The sequence below is a fragment of the Anomaloglossus baeobatrachus genome, chromosome 2 (genome assembly GCF_048569485.1).
Source record: "Anomaloglossus baeobatrachus isolate aAnoBae1 chromosome 2, aAnoBae1.hap1, whole genome shotgun sequence".
NCBI lineage: Eukaryota > Metazoa > Chordata > Amphibia > Anura > Aromobatidae > Anomaloglossus > Anomaloglossus baeobatrachus.
Window position 1 is genome coordinate 774281577 of NC_134354.1, and position 25900 is coordinate 774307476.

The following is a 25900-nucleotide window of genomic DNA, read 5'->3' on the forward strand; positions in this document are numbered from 1 at the left end:
ATTCTGCTGGTGCAGTCACTGTGTACATACATTACATTACTGATCCTGAGTTACCTCCTGTATTATACTCCAGAGCTGCACTCACTATTCTGTAGTCTTCAGAGCTGAACTTTCCCAGCATTATGTTTTCCACTGTATAAGTGTAGGTATTGCAGCATAAATCCCCCTCGTGGCTTCTCTCCCCGCAGACCACTAGGGGGGAGTTCAGCTGTGCAGCGTATAACCAGTGATACAGACCCTCATTCTTTTCATTGTTAGGAGTCCCAGCGTTTGTGCCCCCCAGGAATGAGGATGTCACATCACATATTATATGAAATATGATATGGGAAAAAATTCATGAACCATACAAATAAATACCTTGTAACAATCTACCAGACCGGCTCAGGACAGACTTCAGCCTCTCACTGCAAACATGAATGTTTCTCTTTACTGACAGCAAGCAGAGATATTGAGAGAAGAGTGACATTAACAGACAAAAGTGTCCTGGAGAGTAGGATAGTGATTAAAGGGGTTATCTCACTACAGCATGCTAATAGCAGATATGGATGTGATAGTGGTCTAGCAAATAACAATATCCCTGGTGGCCCAGTGGTTACTATAAGTCAATTGTTTAGTGGTCAATCAAATAATATCCCCGGTATGCAAGTAGTGTAGTATGCAATATATTTAGAGGTCTAGCAATAACATTATCCCTGGTAGACCAGTGGTGGTCTAGCAAATAAAGATATCCCTGGTAGACCAGTGGTTACTTTAAGTAGATCATTTAGTGGTCTACCAAATAACAATACCCTTGGTGACTCAGTGGTTACAGCATGTAATTAAACTGTTTTGCGGTCTATCAAATAATTATATCTCTGGTAGTCAAGCAGTGTAGTTTGCAATATATCTATAGATCTAGCTAATAACAATACCCCTGATGGTCTAGTGGTTTAAGTGTGTGCGTGTATATATATATATATATATATATATATATACATATATATATATATATATATATATATATACATATACGTATATATACATATGCGTATATATATATATATATATATATATATATATATACATATACGTATATATACATATACGTATATATATATATATATATATATATATATATATATATACATATATATATATATATACATATACGTGTATATATATATATATATAATCTATATCTATAGTGGTTTAGTAAATAACAATGTCCCTGGCAGTGTAGTGGTTAGAAAGTGATATCTTTAGAGTTGTAGCAGGTACTGCTGCCGGTCCAGGAGGTACTTCACATGTATCTGATGTCTAGACCGGTACATTGTTAGGTTGACAGGTCAAGCATTCCCCTCAGACAACCAGGATTAGGTTTATAAATGTTTTCATCAACACTAGTATGCTGGAAAAGTTACCGCCACTGATCAGCTACGGCCGCCAGTTACCACCTATTGAAACATTTGTGACCTGAGCTACAGTACCCCAGAACGGCCACTACAACAAGCAGATATTGAGCCAGTCGCAGCCCTAGACCACACCTTGGTCGTAGTTCTAGACCACACCTTGGTCGTAGCCCTTGACCATGCCTTGGTCATAGCCCTGGACTACACCTTGGCCATAGCCTTGGACCACACCTTGGTCGTAGCTCTGGACCACACCTTGGTCGTAGTCCTGGACCACACCTTGATCATAGCCCTGGACCACACCTTGGTCATAGCCTTGGACCACGCCTTGGTCGTAGCTCTGGACCACACCTTGATCGTAGCCCTGGACCACACTTTGATCATAGCTCTGAACCACACCTTGGTCGTAGCTCTGGACCACACCTTGGTCGTAGCCCTTGCCCACACCTTGGTCGTAGCCCTGGACCAAACCTTGGTCATAGCCCTGGACCACACCTTGGTCATAGCCCTGGACCACACCTTGGTCATAGCCTTGGATGATACCTTGGTCGTAGCTCTAAACCACACCTTGGTCATAGCTCTGGACCACACCTTGGTCATAGCCTTGGATCATACCTTGGTCGTAGCTCTGGACCACACCTTGGTCATAGCTCTGGACCAAACCTTGGTCGTAGCCCTGGACCCACACCTTGGTCGTAGCCCTGGACCACACCTTGGTCGTAGCCCTGGACCACACCTTGGTCGTAGCCCTGGACCACACCTTGGTCATAGCCTTGGATCATACCTTGGTCGTAGCTCTGGACCACACCTTGGTCGTAGCCCTGGACCACACCTTGGTCATAGCTCTGGACCACACCTTGATCATAGCTCTGAACCACACCTTGATCATAGCTCTGAACCACACCTTGGTCATAGATCTGGACCACACCTTGGTCGTAGCTCTGGACCACACCTTGGTCATAGCTCTGGACCACACCTTGATCATAGCTCTGAACCACACCTTGATCATAGCTCTGAACCACACCTTGGTCATAGATCTGGACCACACCTTGGTTGTAGCTCTGGACCACACCATGGTCGTAGCCGTGGACCACAGCTTGGTCGTAACCCTGAACCACACCTTGGTCGTAGCTCTGGACCACACCTTGGTCGTAGCTCTGGACCACACCTTGGTCGTAGCCCTGGACCACACCTTGGTCGTAGCCCTGGACCACACCTTGATCGTAGCTCTGAACCACACCTTGGTCGTAGCTCTGGACCACACCTTGGTCGTAGCTCTGAACCACACCTTGGTCGTAGCTCTGAACCACACCTTGATCATAGCTCTCAACTACACCTTGGTCGTAGCTCTGGACCACACCTTGATCATAGCTCTGGACCACACCTTGGTCGTAGCCCTGGACCACACCTTGGTCATAGCTCTGGACCACACCTTGATCATAGCTCTGAACCACACCTTGATCATAGCTCTGAACCACACCTTGGTCATAGATCTGGACCACACCTTGGTTGTAGCTCTGGACCACACCATGGTCGTAGCCCTGGACCACACCTTGGTCGTAACCTTGAACCACACCTTGGTCGTAGCTCTGGACCACACCTTGGTCGTAGCCCTTGCCCACACCTTGGTCGTAGCCCTGGACCAAACCTTGGTCATAGCCCTGGACCACACCTTGGTCATAGCCCTGGACCACACCTTGGTCATAGCCTTGGATGATACCTTGGTCGTAGCTCTAAACCACACCTTGGTCATAGCTCTGGACCACACCTTGGTCATAGCCTTGGATCATACCTTGGTCGTAGCTCTGGACCACACCTTGGTCATAGCTCTGGACCAAACCTTGGTCGTAGCCCTGGACCCACACCTTGGTCGTAGCCCTGGACCACACCTTGGTCGTAGCCCTGGACCACACCTTGGTCATAGCCCTGGACCACACCTTGGTCATAGCCTTGGATCATACCTTGGTCGTAGCTCTGGACCACACCTTGGTCGTAGCCCTGGACCACACCTTGGTCATAGCTCTGGACCACACCTTGATCATAGCTCTGAACCACACCTTGATCATAGCTCTGAACCACACCTTGGTCATAGATCTGGACCACACCTTGGTCGTAGCTCTGGACCACACCTTGGTCATAGCTCTGGACCACACCTTGATCAAAGCTCTGAACCACACCTTGATCATAGCTCTGAACCACACCTTGGTCATAGATCTGGACCACACCTTGGTTGTAGCTCTGGACCACACCATGGTCGTAGCGCTGGACCACACCTTGGTCGTAACCCTGAACCACACCTTGGTCGTAGCTCTGGACCACACCTTGGTCGTAGCTCTGGACCACACCTTGGTCGTAGCCCTGGACCACACCTTGGTCGTAGCCCTGGACCACACCTTGATCGTAGCTCTGAACCACACCTTGGTCGTAGCTCTGGACCACACCTTGGTCGTAGCTCTGAACCACACCTTGGTCGTAGCTCTGAACCACACCTTGATCATAGCTCTCAACTACACCTTGGTCGTAGCTCTGAACCACACCTTGGTCGTAGCTCTGGACCACACCTTGATCATAGCTCTGGACCACACCTTGGTCGTAGCCCTGGACCACACCTTGGTCATAGCTCTGGACCACACCTTGATCATAGCTCTGAACCACACCTTGATCATAGCTCTGAACCACACCTTGGTCATAGATCTGGACCACACCTTGGTTGTAGCTCTGGACCACACCATGGTCGTAGCCCTGGACCACACCTTGGTCGTAACCTTGAACCACACCTTGGTCGTAGCTCTGGACCACACCTTGGTCGTAGCTCTGGACCACACCTTGGTCGTAGGCCTTGCCCACACCTTGGTCGTAGCCCTGGACCAAACCTTGGTCATAGCCCTGGACCACACCTTGGTCATAGCCTTGGATGATACCTTGGTCGTAGCTCTAAACCACACCTTGGTCATAGCTCTGGACCACACCTTGGTCATAGCCTTGGATCATACCTTGGTCGTAGCTCTGGACCACACCTTGGTCATAGCTCTGGACCAAACCTTGGTCGTAGCCCTGGACCCACACTTTGGTCGTAGCCCTGGACCACACCTTGGTCGTAGCCCTGGACCACACCTTGGTCGAAGCCCTGGACCACACCTTGGTCATAGCCTTGGATCATACCTTGGTCGTAGCTCTGGACCACACCTTGGTCGTAGCCCTGGACCACACCTTGGTCATAGCTCTGGACCACACCTTGATCATAGCTCTGAACCACACCTTGATCATAGCTCTGAACCACACCTTGGTCATAGATCTGGACCACACCTTGGTCGTAGCTCTGGACCACACCTTGGTCATAGCTCTGGACCACACCTTGATCATAGCTCTGAACCACACCTTGATCATAGCTCTGAACCACACCTTGGTCATAGATCTGGACCACACCTTGGTTGTAGCTCTGGACCACACCATGGTCGTAGCCCTGGACCACACCTTGGTCGTAACCCTGAACCACACCTTGGTCGTAGCTCTGGACCACACCTTGGTCGTAGCTCTGGACCACACCTTGGTCGTAGCCCTGGACCACACCTTGGTCGTAGCCCTGGACCACACCTTGATCGTAGCTCTGAACCACACCTTGGTCGTAGCTCTGGACCACACCTTGGTCGTAGCTCTGAACCACACCTTGGTCGTAGCTCTGAACCACACCTTGATCATAGCTCTCAACTACACCTTGGTCGTAGTTCTGAACCACACCTTGGTCGTAGCTCTGGACCACACCTTGATCATAGCTCTGGACCACACCTTGGTCGTAGCCCTGGACCACACCTTGGTCATAGCTCTGGACCACACCTTGATCATAGCTCTGAACCACACCTTGATCATAGCTCTGAACCACACCTTGGTCATAGATCTGGACCACACCTTGGTTGTAGCTCTGGACCACACCATGGTCGTAGCCCTGGACCACACCTTGGTCGTAACCTTGAACCACACCTTGGTCGTAGCTCTGGACCACACCTTGGTCGTAGCTCTGGACCACACCTTGGTCGTAGCCCTGGACCACACCTTGGTCGTAGCCCTGGACCACACCTTGATCGTAGCTCTGAACCACACCTTGGTCGTAGCTCTGGACCACACCTTGATCATAGCTCTGGACCACACCTTGGTCGTAGCCCTGGACCACACCTTGGTCATAGCTCTGGACCACACCTTGATCATAGCTCTGAACCACACCTTGATCATAGCTCTGAACCACACCTTGGTCATAGATCTGGACCACACCTTGGTTGTAGCTCTGGACCACACCATGGTCGTAGCCCTGGACCACACCTTGGTCGTAACCTTGAACCACACCTTGGTCGTAGCTCTGGACCACACCTTGGTCGTAGCTCTGGACCACACCTTGGTCGTAGCCGTGGACCACACCTTGGTCGTAGCCCTGGACCACACCTTGGTCGTAGCCCTGGACCACACCTTGATCGTAGCTCTGAACCACACCTTGGTCGTAGCTCTGGACCACACCTTGGTCGTAGCTCTGAACCACACCTTGGTCGTAGCCCTGGACCACACCTTGGTCGTAGCTCTGAACCACACCTTGATCATAGCTCTGAACTACACCTTGGTCGTAGCTCTGAACCACACCTTGGTCGTAGCTCTGGACCACACCTTGGTCGTAGCTCTGGACCACACCTTGGTCATAGCTCTGAACCACACCTTGGTCGTAGCTCTGGAACACAACTTGATCATAGCCCTGGACCACACCTTGGTCGTAGCCCTGGACCACACCTTGGTCGTAGCCCTGGACCACACCTTGATCATAGCTCTGAACCACACCTTGGTTGTAGCTCTGGACCACACCTTGGTCGTAGCTCTGAACCACACCTTGGTCGTAGCTCTGGACCACACCTTGGTCGTAGCTCTGAACCACACCTTGGTCGTAGCTCTGGACCACACCTTGGTCGTAGCTCTGAACCACACCTTGGTCGTAGCCCTTGACCACACCTTGGTCGTAGCTTTGGACCACACCTTTAATTCCTGGTACTGTTGTGCCCCCCGGTGTTGGTGACTGGCGGCTTATTTGTCTCCAGCCTTCCACCCTCCTGGTCTAGACTCGCTGTATATCTCACGCTCAGGGTTGTGTCTTTCCGCCTATGTCCATATTCTCGGCGGTGGTGGCCCTGCGTGCTCGCGGAGTGTTTGCCGATACGATACATTTCTATTTACTCTTGTGCATTCTTCCCGGTGATTTATGGCTCTCTGTTTAGATGCAAGCACGGGCCGAGGCACAGATGCTGCAAACACTACGAAGACAACTGTATCTCTTACTGCATTAAGGTAAGCGCTGATTGCAGAGCGGGGTAATTGCTACAAGCTGCGGCGGACCCCGGCCAGGATGGCAGACATGCTGCTTTGAAGACCCTCGCTGATAAACTCCACTACGGCTGTATGAGCCAACGTCTTACGTCAACTCCCCCCGAAACCCCGGCCAAGAAAATCAGCATCATCTCCAGTAATAAAGGATAGAGGACTAATCCGTCAATTAATTACTAACGCTGACGACCTGACCCCGACTGGTGAGCCCACCCACTGCTGTCTGCAGCCCACATTACAAATAAAGAGGTTGTGCTGCAGTAAAAGAGTAAAAACATGGCTGCTTTATATCAGAAACGGCGCCACTCTCACTTACAGGTTGCGTGTGGTATTGCAGCTCAACTGCATTAAAGTGACTGAGACTGGGCTGTAATACCACACACAACCTGTGGACCAATGTGGTGCTGTTTTGGGAAGAAAGCAGCCATGTTTTTTGAATTCTAGGACAGCCCTTTTTATTTCTAAAGGTTATTTCAAGTGATGAGTGGGCACTACCATGCTCGGGTGCTCTGTACTCGTAACTAGTGATGAGTGGGCACTACCATGCTCGGGTGCTTAGTACTGGTAACTAGTGATGATTGGGCACTACTATGCTTGGGGGCTCAGTACTGGAAACTAGTGATGAGCGGGCACTATCATGCTCGGGGGCTCAGTACTGGAAACTAGTGATGAGCGGGCACTACCATGCTCTGGTGCTCTGTACTCGTAACTAGTGATGAGCGGGCACTACCATGCTCGGGTGCTCACTACTCGTAACTACTGATGAGCGGGCACTACCATGCTCGGGTGCTCAGTACTGGAAACTAGTGATGAGCGGGCACTACCATGCTCGGGTGCTCAGTACTCGTAACAAGTGATGAGCGGGCACTACCATGCTCGGGTGCTCAGTACTGGTAACTAGTGATGAGCGGGCACTACCATGCTCGGGTGCTCAGTACTGGTAACTAGTGATGAGTGAGCACTACCATGCTCGGGTGCTCTGTACTCGTAACTAGTGATGAGCGGGCACTACCATGCTCGGGTGCTCAGTACTGGTAACTAGTGATGAGCGGGCACTACCATGCTCGGGTGCTCAGTACTGGTAACTAGTGATGAGTGGGCACTACCATGCTCAGGTGCTCTGTACTCGGAACTAGTGATGAGCAGGCACTACCATGCTCGGGTGCTCAGTACTCGTAACTAGTGATGAGCGGGCACTACCATGCTCGGGTGCTCAGTACTCGTAACTAGTGATGAGTGGGCACTACCATGCTCGGGTGCTCAGTACTCGTAACTAGTGATGAGTGAGCACTACCATGCTCAGGGGCTCGATACTCGTAACTAGTGATGAGCGGGCACTACCATGCTCGGGTGCTTAATACATGTAACTAGTGATGAGCGGGCACTACCATGCTCGGGTGCTCTGTATTCGTAACTAGTGATGAGCGGGCACTACCATGCTCAGGTGCTCTGTATTCGTAACTAGTGATGAGCGGGCACCACCATGCTCATGTGCTCTGTACTCGTAACTAGTGATGAGCGGGCACTACAATGCTCGGGTGCTCAGTACTCGTAACTAGTGATGAGCGGGCACTACCATGCTCGGGTGCTCAGTACTCGTAACTAGTGATGAGCGGGCACTACCATGCTCGGGTGCTCAGTACTCGTAACTAGTGATGAGCGGGCACTACCATGCTCGGGTGCTCAGTACTCGTAACTAGTGATGAGCGGGCACTACAATGCTCGGGTGCTCAATACTTGTAACTAGTGATGATCTTCCCACTGACTTCCATTATACTCGGTATATGAGTTGACCACCCACACTGATTGTAGGTTATCAGTGGACAGATTTGTGCCGCTGCTGCTGATGTTTCGCTCACTGAGCTTTCTCTAGGGCCCTGTACACAATCCTATCCATTTCTGAGCTGAGTAGCATTAGCTGTATGCAGGTTGCTGCCCTGTACATATACACCGGTGTTGTATCCACTGACAGCGAGTATCTTGGAAATGCTGAGAAATTGAAAAATTCAAACACAGAGACCCCTATTCATAAAGACCAGGATATTTTGTTATGCCAGTGTTCATGAGGATGTGGGGTGAAGAGTAGGGCGCTTGATCCATACAGAGGAGCATCTTCTTTTGCACCTCAAGGACTGGAGTAGGATTTGTGGCCGGGGTTTGCCTCTATCCATCGTGAATTTAATGGGCAGGGATCACCGCACCACATCCCGTCCAAGCCCTACCCAATCTGTCAGAGCTTCGTGACAAAACGCCAAAAGTCACTTTTTTGTGAAATCCGTCCAAATAGCTTTAAAATGTCGCTCTTTAGTCATAAACTATAGAAAGAAACTTAAAAAAAAAAGAGTAGTCTCTTCAAAAAGCCTCAAATGATGGAATAACCGAAAACATCTGTGAAACTTTACCGCCATCTGGTGTCAGGAAAAGGTATTGCAACAGTTATTCGCTAAATGCAATGTGTGAATGGACGCCCTAATGTTTCAGATAATATATTCATACAGAAATCCCAAAAAGAGAGGAAACCTAAAAAGAAGTATTATTACAATCACACATTTTGTTATACAGATGTTTATTTCCTTTGTGTGTATTGGAACAACACAAAAAAAAACAATAAAAAAAAGGCAAATTGGACCTAATTTCACACAAATCTCCAAAAATGGGCCGGACAAAATAGTTCTACCCCTCACCTTAATATTTGGTTGCACAGCCTTTGGAATAAATAACTGCAATCAGTCGCCTCCTATACCCGTCCACAGGCTTCTTCCTCCTCTCACCTGGAATTTTGGACTCTTCTTTATAATCTGCTCCCGGTCTCTCATACTTGAAGGCGTCTTCTCTTCTCTTCTCCCACCAGTAATATTAAGATGTCTCCACAGATGACAGTGGGATTCAGATCCGGACTCATAGCGGCCACTTCAGAACTCTCCAGCGCTTTGTTTCCATCCATTTCTGGGGCTTCATGAAGTGTTTGGGGTCATTGTCGTGCTGGAAGACCCATGACCTGGGACACAAACCCAGAATCTGACACTGAGCTCTACATTGCCATCCACAATCTTTTGGTAATCTTCAGATTTTATGATGTCTTGCACACAGTCAGGGCATCCAGCAGCAAAATAACCAAAAAACATCTCTGACCTCCACCATATCTGACTGTAGGTTCTGTGTTCTTTACTTTGTAGGCCTCATTCCATTTTTGGTAAACAGTAGAATGATGTGCTTTACCAAAAAGCTCCATCTTGGTCTCATCTGCCAACAAGATGGTTTCCCAGAAGGATTTTGGTTACTCCCCTATATTCTGGCTTTTTTATGTCTCTGTGTCAGTAGTGGGGGCCTCCTGGGTCTCCTCCATAGCATTTCATTTTATTCAGATGTGGACAGATAGTTCGTGCTCACACTGATGCACACTGAGCCAATTCTTTGGCTCATGATTGGGGCTTATCCACCATCTGAACTATCCTGCGTTACAACTGCTCGTCAATTTTTCTCTGCCGTCCACGTCCAGGAAGATTAGTTACAGTGCAACAGATTGTAAGGTTCTTGATTATGTTGCGCATCGTGGAAAAAGGAACATCAAGATCTCTGGAGATGGACTTGCAACCGTCTCAATTTTCGAGAGCATGTTGTCAGACAGTTCTCTTTTTCTCTGTCTGTTCTCCATGCTTAGTGTGACACACATAGACCCACACTGCAAAGATTTAGTCCACTTCTCCCTTTTTATCTGGTTTCAGGTGTGATTTTCATATTGCCCACACCTGTTACTTGCCACAGGTGAGTTGAAACGAGCATCACATGCTTGTTTACCCACAATTTTGTCAGTTTTTGTGGGAAATTATTTCCAATCTTCTTTTTTTCTCTGTTGTTTTTTTGTTTTTCCAATACACACAAAGGAAATAACGTGTGTAATTGTAATAACTTTATGGGAGAAATATTTCATTTTCAAGAACAATTTTAAGGGGCCAACACTTTCAGCCATGACTTTAGGTCTGCAACTGGGACAAAAAGGCATCCTCCACGTCTAAGAGAACGAAGGTTTAATTATAATCACAGGCGCAGATTCTTTATTGTGACACTCTGGAATAGTTTTCTGTACCAATTTCAAGGGCACTAACACTTTCAGCTATGACTGTAACTACTATAATACTGCCCCTATGTACAAGAATATAACTGCTATAATACTGCCCCTATGTACAAGAATATAACTGCTATAATACTGCCTCTATGTACAATATTACTACTATAATACTGCCCCTATATACAAGAATATAACTACTATAATACTGCCCCTATGTACAAGAATATAACTACTATAATACTGCCCCCTATGTACAAGAATATAACTACTATAATACTGCTCCTATGTACAAGAATATAACTACTATAATACTGCTCCTATGTACAAGAATATAACTACTATAATACTGCCCCCTATGTACAAGAATATAACTACTATAATACTGCCCCTATGTACAAGAATATAACTACTATAATACTGCTCCTATGTACAAGAATATAACTACTATAATACTGCCCCTATGTACAAGAATATAACCAGTATAATACTGCCCCTATGTACAAGAATATAACTACTATAATACTGCCCCCTATGTACAAGAATATAACTACTATAATACTGCTCCTATGTACAAGAATATAACTACTATAATACTGCTCCTATGTACAAGAATATAACTACTATAATACTGCTCCTATGTACAAGAATATAACTACTATAATACTGTCCCCTATGTACAAGAATATAACTACTATAATACTGCTCCTATGTACAAGAATATAACTACTATAATACTGCCCCCTATGTACAAGAATATAACTACTATAATACTGCTCCTATGTACAAGAATATAACTACTATAATACTGCCCCCTATGTACAAGAATATAACTACTATACTACTGCTCCTATGTACAAGAATATAACTACTATAATGCTGCCCCCTATATACAAGAATATAACTACTATAATACTGCCCCCTATGTACAAGAATATAACTACTATAATACTGCCCCCTATGTACAAGAATATAACTACTATAATACTGCTCCTATGTACAAGAATATAACTACTATAATACTGATCCTATGTACAAGAATATAACTACTATAATACTGCCCCTATGTATAAGAATATAACTACTATAATACTACCCCCTATGTACAAGAATATAACTACTATAGTACCTCCCCCTATGTACAAGAATATAACTACTATAATACTGCTCCTATGTATAAGAATATAACTACTATAATACTGCCCCTATGTACAAGAATATAACTACTATAATACTGCCCCTATGTATAAGAATATAACTACTATAATACTGCCCCCTATGTACAAGAATATAACTACTATAGTACCGCCCCCTATGTACAAGAATATAACTACTATAATACTGCTCCTATGTACAAGAATATAACTACTATAATACTGCATCCTATGTACAAGAATATAACTACTATAATACTGCTCCTATGTACAAGAATATAACTACTATAATACTGCTCCTATGTATAAGAATATAACTACTATAATACTGCCCCTATGTACAAGAATATAACTACTATAATACTGCCCCTATGTATAAGAATATAACTACTATAATACTGCCCCCTATGTACAAGAATATAACTACTATAGTACCGCCCCCTATGTACAAGAATATAACTACTATAATACTGCTCCTATGTACAAGAATATAACTACTATAATACTGCATCCTATGTACAAGAATATAACTACTATAATACTGCCCCTATGTACAAGAATATAACTACTATAATACTGCTGCTATGTACAAGAATATAACTACTATAATACTGCCCCATGTACAAGAATATAACTACTATAATACTGCCCTATGTACAAGAATATAACTACTAGAATACTGCCCCCTATGTACAAGAATATAACTACTATAATACTGCTCCTATGTACTAGAATATAACTACTATAATACTGCCCCTATGTACAAGAATATAACTGCTATAATACTGCTCCTATGTACAAGAATATAACTACTATAATACTGATCCCTATGTACAAGAATATAACTACTATAATACTGCCCCTATGTACAAGAATATAACTGCTATAATACTGCTCCTATGTACAAGAATATAACTACTATAATACTGCCCCTATGTACAAGAATATAACTACTATAATACTGCCCCCTATGTACAAGAATATAACTACTATAATACTGCCCCCTATGTACAAGAATATAACTGCTATAATACTGCTCCTATGTACAAGAATATAACTACTATAATACTGCCCCTATGTACAAGAATATAACTACTATAATACTGCTCCTATGTACAAGAATATAACTACTATAATACTGCCCCTATGTACAAGAATAGAACTACTATAATACTGCTCCTATGTACAAGAATATAACTACTATAATACTGCCCCCTATGTACAAGAATATAACTACTATAATACTGCTCCTATGTACAAGAATATAACTACTATAATACTGCTCCTATGTACAAGAATATAACTACTATAATACTGCCCCTATGTACAAGAATATAACTACTATAATACTGCCCCCTATGTACAAGAATATAACTACTATAATACTGCCCCCTATGTACAAGAATATAACTGCTATAATACTGCTCCTATGTACAAGAATATAACTACTATAATACTGCCCCTATGTACAAGAATATAACTACTATAACACTGCTCCTATGTACAAGAATATAACTACTATAATATTGCCTCCTATGTACAAGAATATAACTACTATAATACTGCCCCTATGTACAAGAATATAACTACTATAACACTGCTCCTATGTACAAGAATATAACTACTATAATATTGCCTCCTATGTACAAGAATATAACTACTATAATACTGCCCCTATGTACAAGAATATAACTACTATAACACTGCTCCTATGTACAAGAATATAACTACTATAATACTGCTCCTATGTACAAGAATATAACTACTATAATACTGCCCCTATGTACAAGAATATAATTACTATAACACTGCTCCTATGTACAAGAATATAACTACTATAATACTGCCCCCTATGTACAAGAATATAACTACTATAATACTGCCCCTATGTACAAGAATATAACTACTATAATACTGCTCCTATTTACAAGAATATAACTACTATAATACTGCTCCTATGTACAAGAATATAACTACTATAATACTGCTCCTATTTACAAGAATATAACTACTATAATACTGCCCCCTATGTACAAGAATATAACTACTATAATACTGCCCCTATGTACAAGAATATAACTACTATAATACTGCTCCTATTTACAAGAATATAACTACTATAATACTGCTCCTATGTACAAGAATATAACTACTATAATACTGCTCCTATTTACAAGAATATAACTACTATAATACTGCTTCTATTGTTTTTCAGGGATTTATACGCATGTTCAGCGTTGGGTACCTGATCCAGTGCTGCCTCCGGATCCCGTCCACATTCAGACAAGTGTTTACAAAGCCGTCTCGGTTGATCTCTCTGTTTTACAACAAAGAAAATTTCCAGCTCGGGGCTTTCCTGGGGTCGTTTGTCAGTATTTATAAGGTACGGCCACTCCTGCAATTCCTATTTTTTTTTTTCCTTTTTGTCCCCACTATTTTATAGCCCACTTGTTTCACTTCCATTAGTCCCCATTTCCAGCTGGATCACCCAGTCTAGTTTCCTAGTTGCCCATCAGTGTCACATTATTTCATGCATTGACTTCCCCATGATCTCTTGGTGGGCTTGTGCTAATAAAAAGAAGCCTGTCAGAATAAACCGAGCTGCAGTGTAAAGTATAGTGGAGCAACAGAGAATCGGGCAATGCCTCTGATGAGTCAGGAAGAGGATGCGTGAGACTCCAAGACACAATGCATGTAAGCTGTGGCTACTAAAATCGTGTCCATTCTGTCTGTCCACACAGGGGACAAGCTGCTTATTGCGATGGGTTCGGAATCTGGATGACGAGCTTCATGCGCTTATAGCTGGTAAGGCTTTTGGGATCGTAGAGAGATCTCCCAGGTCGATGTGACCCCATCAGTGGACTACATTTGTCTCAATTTGGGGAAAAAAGGGTTATAGTCTGTAACTCTCCAAGCAGGGACGTAACTACAGTTCGATGGGCTTGTTGCAAATTTGGACCTGTGTCCCCACCTGCATGTTCATCAGATGCATGGACCCTTGTAGCGTTCCAGATTCGATGAAGACATACTTGTTCACCCGGTTATGTAACAATTTTCCCCATTTTGTAATAATGTCCCCCATCCAGGGCCCCTTACACATATTATGTCCTCCATCCTGGGCCTTTTCTTGGTTCAATGTTCGTCATCCTGGCCCCTTCCAGTAATAATGTCCCCCATCTAGGGCCCCTTACAGGTATTATGTCCTCCATACCGGGCCTTTTCTTGGTTCAATGTTTGTCATCCTGGCCCCTTCCAGTAATAATGTCCCCCATCTAGGGCCCCTTACAGGTATTATGTCCTCCATACCGGGCCTTTTCTTGGTTCAATGTTCGTCATCCTGGCCCCTTCCAGTAATAATGTCCCCCATCTAGGGCCCCTTACAGGTATTATGTCCTCCGTACCGGGCCTTTTCTTGGTTCAATGTTTGTCATCCTGGCCCCTTCCAGTAATAATGTCCCCCATCTAGGGCCCCTTACAGGTATTATGTCCTCCATACCGGGCCTTTTCTTGGTTCAATGTTCGTCATCCTGGCCCCTTCCAGTAATAATGTCCCCCATCTAGGGCCCCTTACAGGTATTATGTCCTCCATACCGGGCCTTTTCTTGGTTCAATATTCGTCATCCTGGCCCCTTCCAGTAATAATGTCCCCCATCTAGGGCCCCTTACAGGTATTATGTCCTCTATACCGGGCCTTTTCTTGGTTCAATGTTCGTCATCCTGGCCCCTTCCAGTAATAATGTCCTTCATCTAGGGCACCTTACAGGTATTATGTCCTCCATACCGGGCCTTTTCTTGGTTCAATGTTTGTCATCCTGGCCCCTTCCAGTAATAATGTCCCCCATCTAGGGCCCCTTACAGGTATTATGTCCTCCATACCGGGCCTTTTCTTGGTTCAATGTTCGTCATCCTGGCCCCTTCCAGTAATAATGTCCCCCATCTAGGGCCCCTTACAGGTATTATGTCCTCCATCCTGGGCCTTTTTTTGGTTCAATGTTCATCATCCTGGCCCCTTCCAGTAATAATGTCCCCCATCTAGGGCCCCTTACAGGTATTATGTCCTCCATACCAGGCCTTTTCTTGGTTCAATGTTCGTCATCCTGGCCCCTTCCAGTAATAATGTCCCCCATCTAGGGCCCCTTACAGGTATTATGTCCTCCATACCGGGCCTTTTCTTGGTTCAATGTTTGTCATCCTGGCCCCTTCCAGTAATAATGTCCCCCATCTAGGGCCCCTTACAGGTATTATGTCCTCCATACCGGGCCTTTTCTTGGTTCAATGTTCGTCATCCTGGCCCCTTCCAGTAATAATGTCCCCCATCTAGGGCCCCTTACAGGTATTATGTCCTCCATACCGGGCCTTTTCTTGGTTCAATGTTCGTCATCCTGGCCCCTTCCAGTAATAATGTCCCCCATCTAGGGCCCCTTACAGGTATTATGTCCTCCATCCTGGGCCTTTTCTTGGTTCAATGTTCATCATCCTGGCCCCTTCTAGTAATAATGTCCCCCATCCTGGTATAATGTCTACATCCTGGGACCCTTCCTGGTATAATGTATCCTTTTCTTGGTGTTATGTCCTTTCTCCTGGGCCCCTTCTTGGCACAAGGTCTCCCTTTCTTGGTATAGTGTCTCCCTTTCCAGGTATTACTTCCTCCATCTTGTGCTCCTTCGTCTTATAGTGTCCCTCATTCTGGCTATCTTCAAGTAATATATGGCCCTCCCTCATCCTGGTATAATATCTCCCATCCTGAGCACTTTTTAGCAATATATGCACTCCCCCATCCTGGTATATTGTCCTCTATCCTGGACACTTTCTGGGAATATATGCCTCCCACCCTGATAAACTGTCCTTTATCTTGGCCACTTTTCAGAAATATATGCCCCTCCACCTTGCTATACTGTCCTCTATCCTGGGTACTTTCCAGTAATATATGTCCCCTCCCCCTCCTGGTATAATGTCCCTTATATTGGGCAGTTTCTGGTAATCTAATGTCCCCATCCTGGCATAAAGTCCTCCTTCCTGAGTTTATTCCAGTAATATACAGTATGTCCCCATTCTGGTATAATGTCCTCTATCCTGGGCACTTTCCAGTATTATATGTCCCCCCTTTCTGGTATCATGTTCTTCATCCTGGGCAATTTCCAGTAATTTATGGCTCCCATCCTGGTATATCTGTCACCCATCCTAGCATAACATCCTACATCCTTGGCCTTTTCTTGGTATAATGTTCCTCATCCTAGCTTCTACCTGTAATAATGTCCCCTAGTCTGGTATATTGTCTCCATCCTGGGCCCCTTCCTGATACAATGTCTATTTTTTTGGTATAATGTTCTCCTTCCTGTGCCTTTTCCTGGTACAAGGTCTCCCTTTTCTGATATTACTTCCTCCACCTTAGGCTCCTTTCTCTGATAATGTCCCCCATCCTGGGTTCATTTTAGTAATACTGTGTATGGCCCCCCATCCTGATATTATGTCCCCGATTTTAGGTACTTTCCAGTAATATATGTTCCCCATCGTGCTATAATGCTCTCCATCCTGGGCTTCTTCCAGTAAAATATGGCACCCACCCTAAGCACTTTCCAATAATTTATGTCCCCCATTCTGATATATATGTCCCCCATTGTGGGCTTCTGCCAGTAATAATGTTCCATGGTTCTTCTCCAATTAAATATATAAAAAATGAGATTCTACTTACCTTCCCCCGCTCCCATGTGTGATGTCGGTGAGGAAATTACCAGCTTACAATAGTGTGCATGCCATGGACAGCACATGACAACACTCCCATACGCACCCAATCACAGGCACGCTGATGTCAGCTGCCGGCCTCTGATTCGCCAGCACTCTCCATTGCAGTGTACAGACCCGACGAGTCTCTACACCGCAATACACCAGCTGAATGTGCGTCCTCAGACATTCAGCTGAAATAGGCAGGCCCCCCTCCTGCATGGACCTGGTTGTTACGCCCTTATCTCCAAGATAGACTGTCCCACAGGAACCATCGGCCAACGTTTGACAAGGTTTAGTGTTACCTTACTATGCCCTTGTATCCACTTATTCTGCTGCCTATTTATCCCAAAGGCTCCAATTCAACATTTGCATTTTTTTTTTGTGTTTGCGTTTTTTGCACCAAATTTTCCAAAATGACGCACATCTTTCATGATTGCGAAATCCAAAAATTGTCTCCATTTTTGTCTTTAACCCTTTTTGTGACTTTTTCACATTTTGCAAAATGTTGGAAAAAAAAATATTTCTGGCATACCTGAAATCATTTTGGGGGAAAGGGAGGAGTTTATAGGGGCGGAGGACACCGGAGAATATTGCTGCAAAAAAATGTCCAACTTTTCAAAAGTTGCAAATGATGAATTGGCCAAAAACATCTGGAAAGCCAAAGCCCTGACAATTGTGGCCAAACTAAAGAGATGAACACATAAAAAGGCGCAACTGTAAAGATGAATGGGGCACAAACCAAAAAGAGGCACAAAACTGGGCAAAAAAAGGGCTGATGAACCTGCCTATAGTTGGCATCGCCAGTATGGGAAGACAGGGTGTTACAGAGTTATGAAAAACCCAATGACTGAGTGGCCGTACACAGACCAACTAGACTTTTTGGGTCGGTGACCCACATGCTGTGCCTCCCAGGTGCCCCCCTGTATATAAGGCTATATAAGACGTATGTCCCTTCTGCAGGGTTGGACACCAGTGAATTGGGCTCTAAGTGTCCAGCATAGCTTAACCTGCCTCCATTGAGTCTTTCCCGGACCGGTGACCATTGCTTCCAATGTTCTTCTTTGTGTTCTAGGTTTCCTCGCTGGAATCTCCATGATGTTTTACAAAAGCACCACAATCTCCATGTATCTGGCATCCAAACTGGTGGAGGTGAGTGCGTCATTGACTTGGGATGACTCCAGTATGGGCGACACCTCTTAAATTGGATCGTTATCTTAAAGGGATTGTCCACTTATTAGATACTGGTGACCTATCCTTTAAGTAGATGATTGGGGGAGTCCATCATCCGGAACCCCACTCATCAGCTATTACTGGAAGAACACAGTGTACAGAGCTGGAATATCACTGCTCCATACACTGCATAGTGGCCATACTCTGGTACAGTACCCAAGAACCGCCACTGTACAAAAACACATACAGTACCTGGAAGGATCATTGTAAAATCTTCACAAATGTTCCAGTTATCATTCCCATTGGTGGTCACGTGTTTTCTGAAAAACATTTACTAGTATTGGTCTTTGTACACACAGTAGAGTTAAAAGGGGATTCCCATTTCCAAGATCCTATCCCAATATGTATTAGGTGTATTAATAATAATAATAGCAAATACCTCCAATACGAAATGTAGTATAGTTCTCCTGATTAGATATGTCTCTTATCTCGTGTGCAGGGCATTGCAGCTTGGGTATCCATGGTATCCTTGTTGTTGCAGACAATGTATTTCAAGGGGGTTGAAGCCGGGAGGTTTCCCTATTTCCCTCAGGCAGATAACGTCATCTACGCAGTGTCCACAGCCATCTGCTTCCATGCAGTAAGTACCTTACCTCATGTGCAGGGCATTGCAGCATAGGTATCCCTGGTTATGAGCACTCATATAGTGACAGTTAGCTACTTGTGGTCATTACCATGGATACATAAGCTACTGCAATGCCCTGCACATGAGGTAAGAGACCTAGCTAATCAGGAGAACTATACTACATTTCTGATATTAGAATACCTATTATATATTCAGATAGGATTATGGAAATGGGAGTACCCCTTTGCTATGACCACATGCAGCGACCCTGGTTATAACACTTCACCCACTGTGTACTCCCCTATACTTTCTGTTGGAACATACCACCACGATACAGCGTGTGATGGAACGTATCGTGGATTTATTACAGAATCCAAGGGGGGGGGGAGTACATATCTCTTTATACCTCCTTGTGATGGCGCCATATATCCTTTGTTATAATCGGTCTCGTCTATTCGGAGACTCATTCTCCTCTTGTTGTTGCAGACAATGTATTTCAAGGGGATTGAAGCCGGGAGGTTTCCCTATTTCCCTCATGCAGATAGCGTCATCTACGCAGTGTCCACGGCCATCTGCTTCCACGCAGTAAGTAATGAGGTTTAAGGGGTTGTCCACTTCAGAAAACCCATAATCCTGAAGATTGAGTTCATGGATGGGGGGTGGAAGGTCCATAACCTGCTTCCCTGTGAGGAGAACCTTCCCTGGAGGACCCGTCCTGTGCGACATAGATATGCCATTGACTCGAATGCAGCGCGTAATGCTTCATTTCTCCAGTGGTGGCGCCGTTAGAAAATTTCCCTCTAGGGTTTTGTCACAGTTGGGTTTCGGCAGGAGGACACTTTGTGACCAACTTATTATGAATGGACTATAGGAATTGTCCAAAATGGAGGTCCCCTTTACGGTTTCTGTCAACAATTAATTAAAAGAAACAATCGGATGCCACCACTTCTTATTAAAAATCAAAAAAAGAACAGTTTCACTTCATCAAATAGTCCTAATTAACCCCCCTCCTAACACTTCATGTTTACATCCTCTATGCTGACCTATTGTCGCCATGGTTACAGACTACAAAGTCTGTAGTCTGATCCCGCGGTCATGTTGCCAGCCATCTTCTACTTCCCGTAAGCAAACACTTGGTAGGTTAGTAAGAAGTAGAGGAGTGAGGGAAGGAGATATGACTGCACGATCAGACTTCACTGGTTTTGTTTGTAGTCTGTTACCATGGAGACACATGACTCTGCATGGGAGCTGTAAACATATAACGGAGGACTATTTTTTTTTTTTTATTATTATTTTTCATTTTGATGGGCCGTAATAAAAACGGGTACAATTGAGCATTGGTGCACGTGGCCTTCAAAGTCAGGATACGGGGTCGCTTAGAGAGGCGACAGTATTGAAGTCCGGTTGTGATTGATGACACTTTTTTCTTCTTTAATACTCTGAAGTGATCTGCGATCAATGCGTTATTTTTTAATTATTTTTATACATCCCTCAGGCTGTCCTGGAAGTCCAGAATTTAAGACCGTCTTACTGGAAATTTCTTCTGAGACTTACAAAGGGCCGGTAAGACGTTTCGATCTATATAAGCTTGACTTTTATATGAAAGATCTCACGGGGGGGTGAAAGGGGAAGGGGGAGTGCAGGGGCGCGTGGGGGGAGGGGAGGGGTTATCCGATTTGTTATCCCCTTTCCACACCCAACTTCAGGTCAAAATCTGCTTTGAGATCTGAAAACGGTGCAGATTTTGTTGCAGATTTTGCCTTAAAGTTAACCTGTCATCGTTTTTTTTTATATTAAACCACTCCAATTTATTTTAAATGATGAACTGTGCATCAATAACATGGTTTAAAACAATAATCCATGTATTTATTAAAAAAAAAAAAAATGTGTATGCTTAGGCGAATGCAGTACATTAGGTTTTAGTCAAATGGGCTGTGCTTTTGCTGGCATTAGTCACTGTCACTTAAAATTCAGACGTGATTGTTTTTTTAACTTAGTCACAACCCCAGCATTGATTACACCACAGGTGCTTCACCACCACTTCTCTGCTGAGCTCCGCCCATTATGGTCACATGATCGTGACATCAGCACAGGTTCTGCGCCACCATTTCTCTAATGCTGAGTTCCAGAGCTCAACATTGGAGAAATGATGGTGAAAGACCTGTGCTGATGTCACGATCAGGTGGGCGGAGCTCAGTAGAGAAGTGATGTTGAAGGACCTGTGGTAATGAGCAGAAGAGAAGTGGGTTCTGCAGGACCTGTGCTGATGTCATGATCATGTGACCATAATGGGCGGAGCTCAGTAGAGAAGTGATGTTGAAGGACCTGTGGTAATCAGCAGAAGAGAAGTGGTTCTGCAGGACCTGTGCTGATGTCATGATCATGTGACCGTAATGAGCGGAGCTCAGCAGAGAAGTAATAGTGAAGGACCTGTGGTAATCAGCAGAAGAGAAGTAGTTCTGCAGGACCTGAGCTGATGTCACGATCATGTGACCGTAATGGGCGGAGCTCATCAGAGAAGTGATAGTGAAGGACCTGTGGTAATCATCAGAGGAGAAATAGTTCTGCAGGACCTGTGCTGATGTCATGATCATGTGACCATAATGGGCTGAGCTCAGCAGAGAAGTGATGTTGAAGGACCTGTGGTAATCAGCAGAAGAGAAGTGCTTCTGCAGGACCTGTGCTGATGTCATGATCATGTGACCGTAATGGGCGGAGCTCAGCAGAGAAGTGATGTTGAAGGACCTGTGGTAATCAGCAGAAGAGAAGTGCTTCTGCAGGACCTGTGCTGATGTCATGATCATGTGACCGTAATGAGCGGAGCTCAGCAGAGAAGTAATAGTGAAGGACCTGTGGTAATCATCAGAGGAGAAATAGTTCTGCAGGACCTGTGCTGATGTTACCGATCATAGAATCATAATGGGCTGAGCTCAGCAGAGAAGTGATGTTGAAGGACCTGTGGTAATCAGCAGAAGAGAAGTGGTTCTGCAGGACCTGTGCTGATGTCACAATCATTTGACCGTAATTGGCGGATTTCAGCAGAGAAATGATATTGAAGGACCTGTGGTAATCAGCAGAAGAGAAGTGGTAGTGCAGGACCTGTGAGGATGTCACGATCATGTGACTGTAATGGGTGGAGTTCAGAGAAATGATGGTGAAGGACCTGTAGTGTAATCAGTTACAATCCTGGGGGCGTAACTAAGTTAAAAAAAAAGTATCATGCCTCAATTTAAGTGACAGTGACTGATCCCAAGGAAAGCTCCGCCCCTATGACTGAAACCTAAGGTATCTACTGCATTCACCTAAGCATATAAAGTATTTTTTTTAAGAAGAATACATGGAAAAAATCATTTTTAAACCATGTTAGTTATGCACACTGCATCATTTAAAACACATTGGGGCCAATTTAATTAAAAAAAAAAAATGACATGACCGGTTCTCTTTAAGGTCAAAAGTAGGTTCCGCCCTCCGCTCGCAACTACTCTCTATGAGTAGCTGCAGAGAGGCGCTGGTCTGACCGACTTGGAGCAACCATGTATTGCATGGTGACCCCCATACATTATATTTCCGAACCCTTCATGATCAGCGGATCGCCAAGGCGGGTTTATTACAAGCCTTGGTTGTTCTTATAGGACAGCCAAATCAACGGGGGAATTATTTCATGAAATTGCATGGAAAGACCAATTTTAGACAACCCTAAAATGTTCCCAAGCACCCTAATCCTTACTGTTCACATCCCTTTTACTATATCAGGCATTTACAATTCAGGTCTTTTTTGACCCATGCGTCTGACGCATTTATAAACCCTACAAAAAGCCTCTATAAGGCATAAAACATCAAAGCTTGGGTCTTTTTGGCACACCTTTTGACATTTTTGGGTCTGGCTGCCATTATTTTCTATAGATTCTCGTTTTTAACAATCAAAAAGGGTGACGGCACCTTTGGGGGGACAGCACCATTCTCGTTTTGTACAGGTATTGAAATTGTCTGGATGTAAATGGACAAAGATGCAATACCAGACACTAACAAAGGTGGCGCTGTCTAAAAAACATACAAAACAAAAAAAAACCAAACAAATGGACTACCATTGTTTTCTCCAGTGAATCTCATGGGCCCAAAAGCAAAATCGCCAACAGGGCCCATAAATATCATGGGTCTGTAATGGTATTGGACTTCTCATTTTTGGGCAAAGGTTAACTTTTGGGCCCCTACACTTATTGTATTTACAGCCCTAGTTTTTACACCGTCAGTCACACTGACACCATATACATGATGATGTTATTCTGAAAATATGCCACCAAAGTAGAGAACCGTTTTTCCTATTATTATTATTTATTCTTATAGCGCCATTTATTCCATGGCACTTTACAAGTGAAAGAGGGTATACGTACAACAATCATTAACAGTACAAAACAGAGAGGTACAGAAGGAGAGAGGATCCTGCCCGCGAGGGCTCACAGTCTATAGGGAATGGGTGATAGTACAATAGGTGAGGACAGAGCTGGTTGCGCAGTGGTGTACTGGACTGAGGGCTATTGTAGGCTTGTTGGAAGAGGTGGGTCTTGAGGTTCCTCTTGAAGCTTTCCACGGTAGGAGAGAGTCTGATATGCTGAGGTAGAGCGTTCCAGAGTATGGGGGAGGTACGGGAGAAATCTTGTACGCGATTGTGGGAAGAGGAGATAAGAGAGGAGTAGAGAAGGAGATCTTGTGAGGATCTGAGGTTGCGTGCAGGTAGGTACCGGGAGACTAGGTCACAGATGTAAGGAGGAGACAGGTTGTGGATGGCTTTGTATGACATGGTTAATGTTTTGAACTGGAGTTGTTGGGCGATGGGAAGCCAGTGAAGGGATTGGTAGAGTGGCGAGAGGCTGGGGAATAGCGAGGGGAGAGGTGGATTAAGCGGGCTGCAGAGTTTAGGATAGATTGGAGGGGTGCAAGAGTGTTGGAAGGGAGGCCAGACAGCAGGAGGTTGCAGTAGTCCTACCAACTATAGCCAAAAAAAGCAACAACACCAAAGTAAACTCAAGCAATAATAATGTCTTTCCGCTTCTCCTCGGTTAGGTTTGCGTTAATGAACCGGAAAGCCTTGGATGCCTTTGGTTCTGAAGCTTCTAAGAAGTTCAACAACTTTATACCTAAACTGGACCCAAGATTCACCATCGTGACACCAGAGTTACCGATACAGTTCTCTTGAACTCTCGCGCTCCTTCTCCTGTGGCAAAATGTGAAGTCTCAAATTCAGAATAAATTTCTGGAAAAATAAAAAAAAAAGATCCGAAGCGGAAACTTGTAAGCTTCAGTCCAGTATTAAGTAATTCTAGTTGACCAATACGAAGATGAGTTAATTCTTCTTGGACGTTTTGATAGATTATCGAATGATCCCGATAGAGATTGAAACCAGATGCGGAGGTGTCTCTATTATTCTGGCAAAATATAAACAAGAAAAGTCATTTATAATGGGCTAAAATTATTATATCTTATCATTGATTGTATCTTAGATGAACTAACACCAATTAAACGTCTTAATTTTCCTCTGCATAAGATATTTAGCAGACATCTTGGTGAGGTGTAGGTATCCGGAGGCTGTGAGGTCACCTACTCCCGTGTTGTGGACCAATACGGACATTTGATACTGAGGATGTAGAACTTTTGTGTTTTGTTTTTTTTCTGTAGTCCATGTTTTGGTTCTTTCTCGTAAAATCTTGAAAATATCCTTTTCAAAAAGTTTCTGTGTTATTAATTGAGAATGTTTTTTTGAGTCCTTTTTACTTTAAATTGGCAAAGTTTGAGCTTTCTCAAAAAAAGTGGAGAGGATGTCGTAAGCTCAGGGTGGACAATTAAGATTAAAAGAAGATTGTACGGTTGATGATATTTAGCCTTTATTTAGCTTGGAGTAGCCAATTAGGTGCCTCAGTTGTCAAGGTCTTTGTTGTTCATGGGGTGTGTTTTTTTTAATGAATGTAATAATTCCTTTCTCGTCAAGAATTTACAATGAATCCATCAAAACTTTTTGTAAACAGATTCGATAAACCACTGTGGTGTTCTGCCTCGCTTTTTTGGTCAAGTTGATTCCTGTAAAACATCTTCCTGATCACCTTTTTAAAACATCTTCTCGGTCACCTTGTAAAACGTCTTCTCGGTCACCTTGTAAAAGATCTTTTTGGTCACCTTCTAAAACATCTTCCCGATCATCTTGTAAAACATCTTCTTGATCACCTTGTAAAACATCTTCCCAATCACCTTGTAAAACATCTTCTCAGTCACTTTGTAAAACATCTTCTCGGTCACCTTGTAAAACATCTTCCCGATCACCTTATAAAACATCTTCTCAGTCACCTTGTAAAACATCTTCCTGATCACCTTGTAAAACATCTTCTCAGTCACCTTGTAAAACATCTTCTCAGTCACCTTGTAAAAC

General features: G+C 44.3%; 1 protein-coding gene across 1 annotated transcript in view; it reads left to right on the plus strand.

Moving 5' to 3' along the window:
- TMEM135 (transmembrane protein 135) overlaps positions 1-25206 on the plus strand; it is a 518807-nt gene extending 493601 nt beyond the window's left edge. The window contains exons 9-15 of the mRNA XM_075337557.1: positions 6638-6707; positions 14179-14346; positions 14705-14768; positions 18760-18836; positions 19969-20067; positions 20978-21045; positions 24544-25206. Of these exons, the coding sequence (XP_075193672.1) occupies positions 6638-6707; positions 14179-14346; positions 14705-14768; positions 18760-18836; positions 19969-20067; positions 20978-21045; positions 24544-24676 (679 nt within the window). The 3' untranslated portion in view covers positions 24677-25206. The remainder of the gene's footprint in view (positions 1-6637; positions 6708-14178; positions 14347-14704; positions 14769-18759; positions 18837-19968; positions 20068-20977; positions 21046-24543) is intronic.
- Positions 25207-25900: the final 694 nt, after the last annotated feature.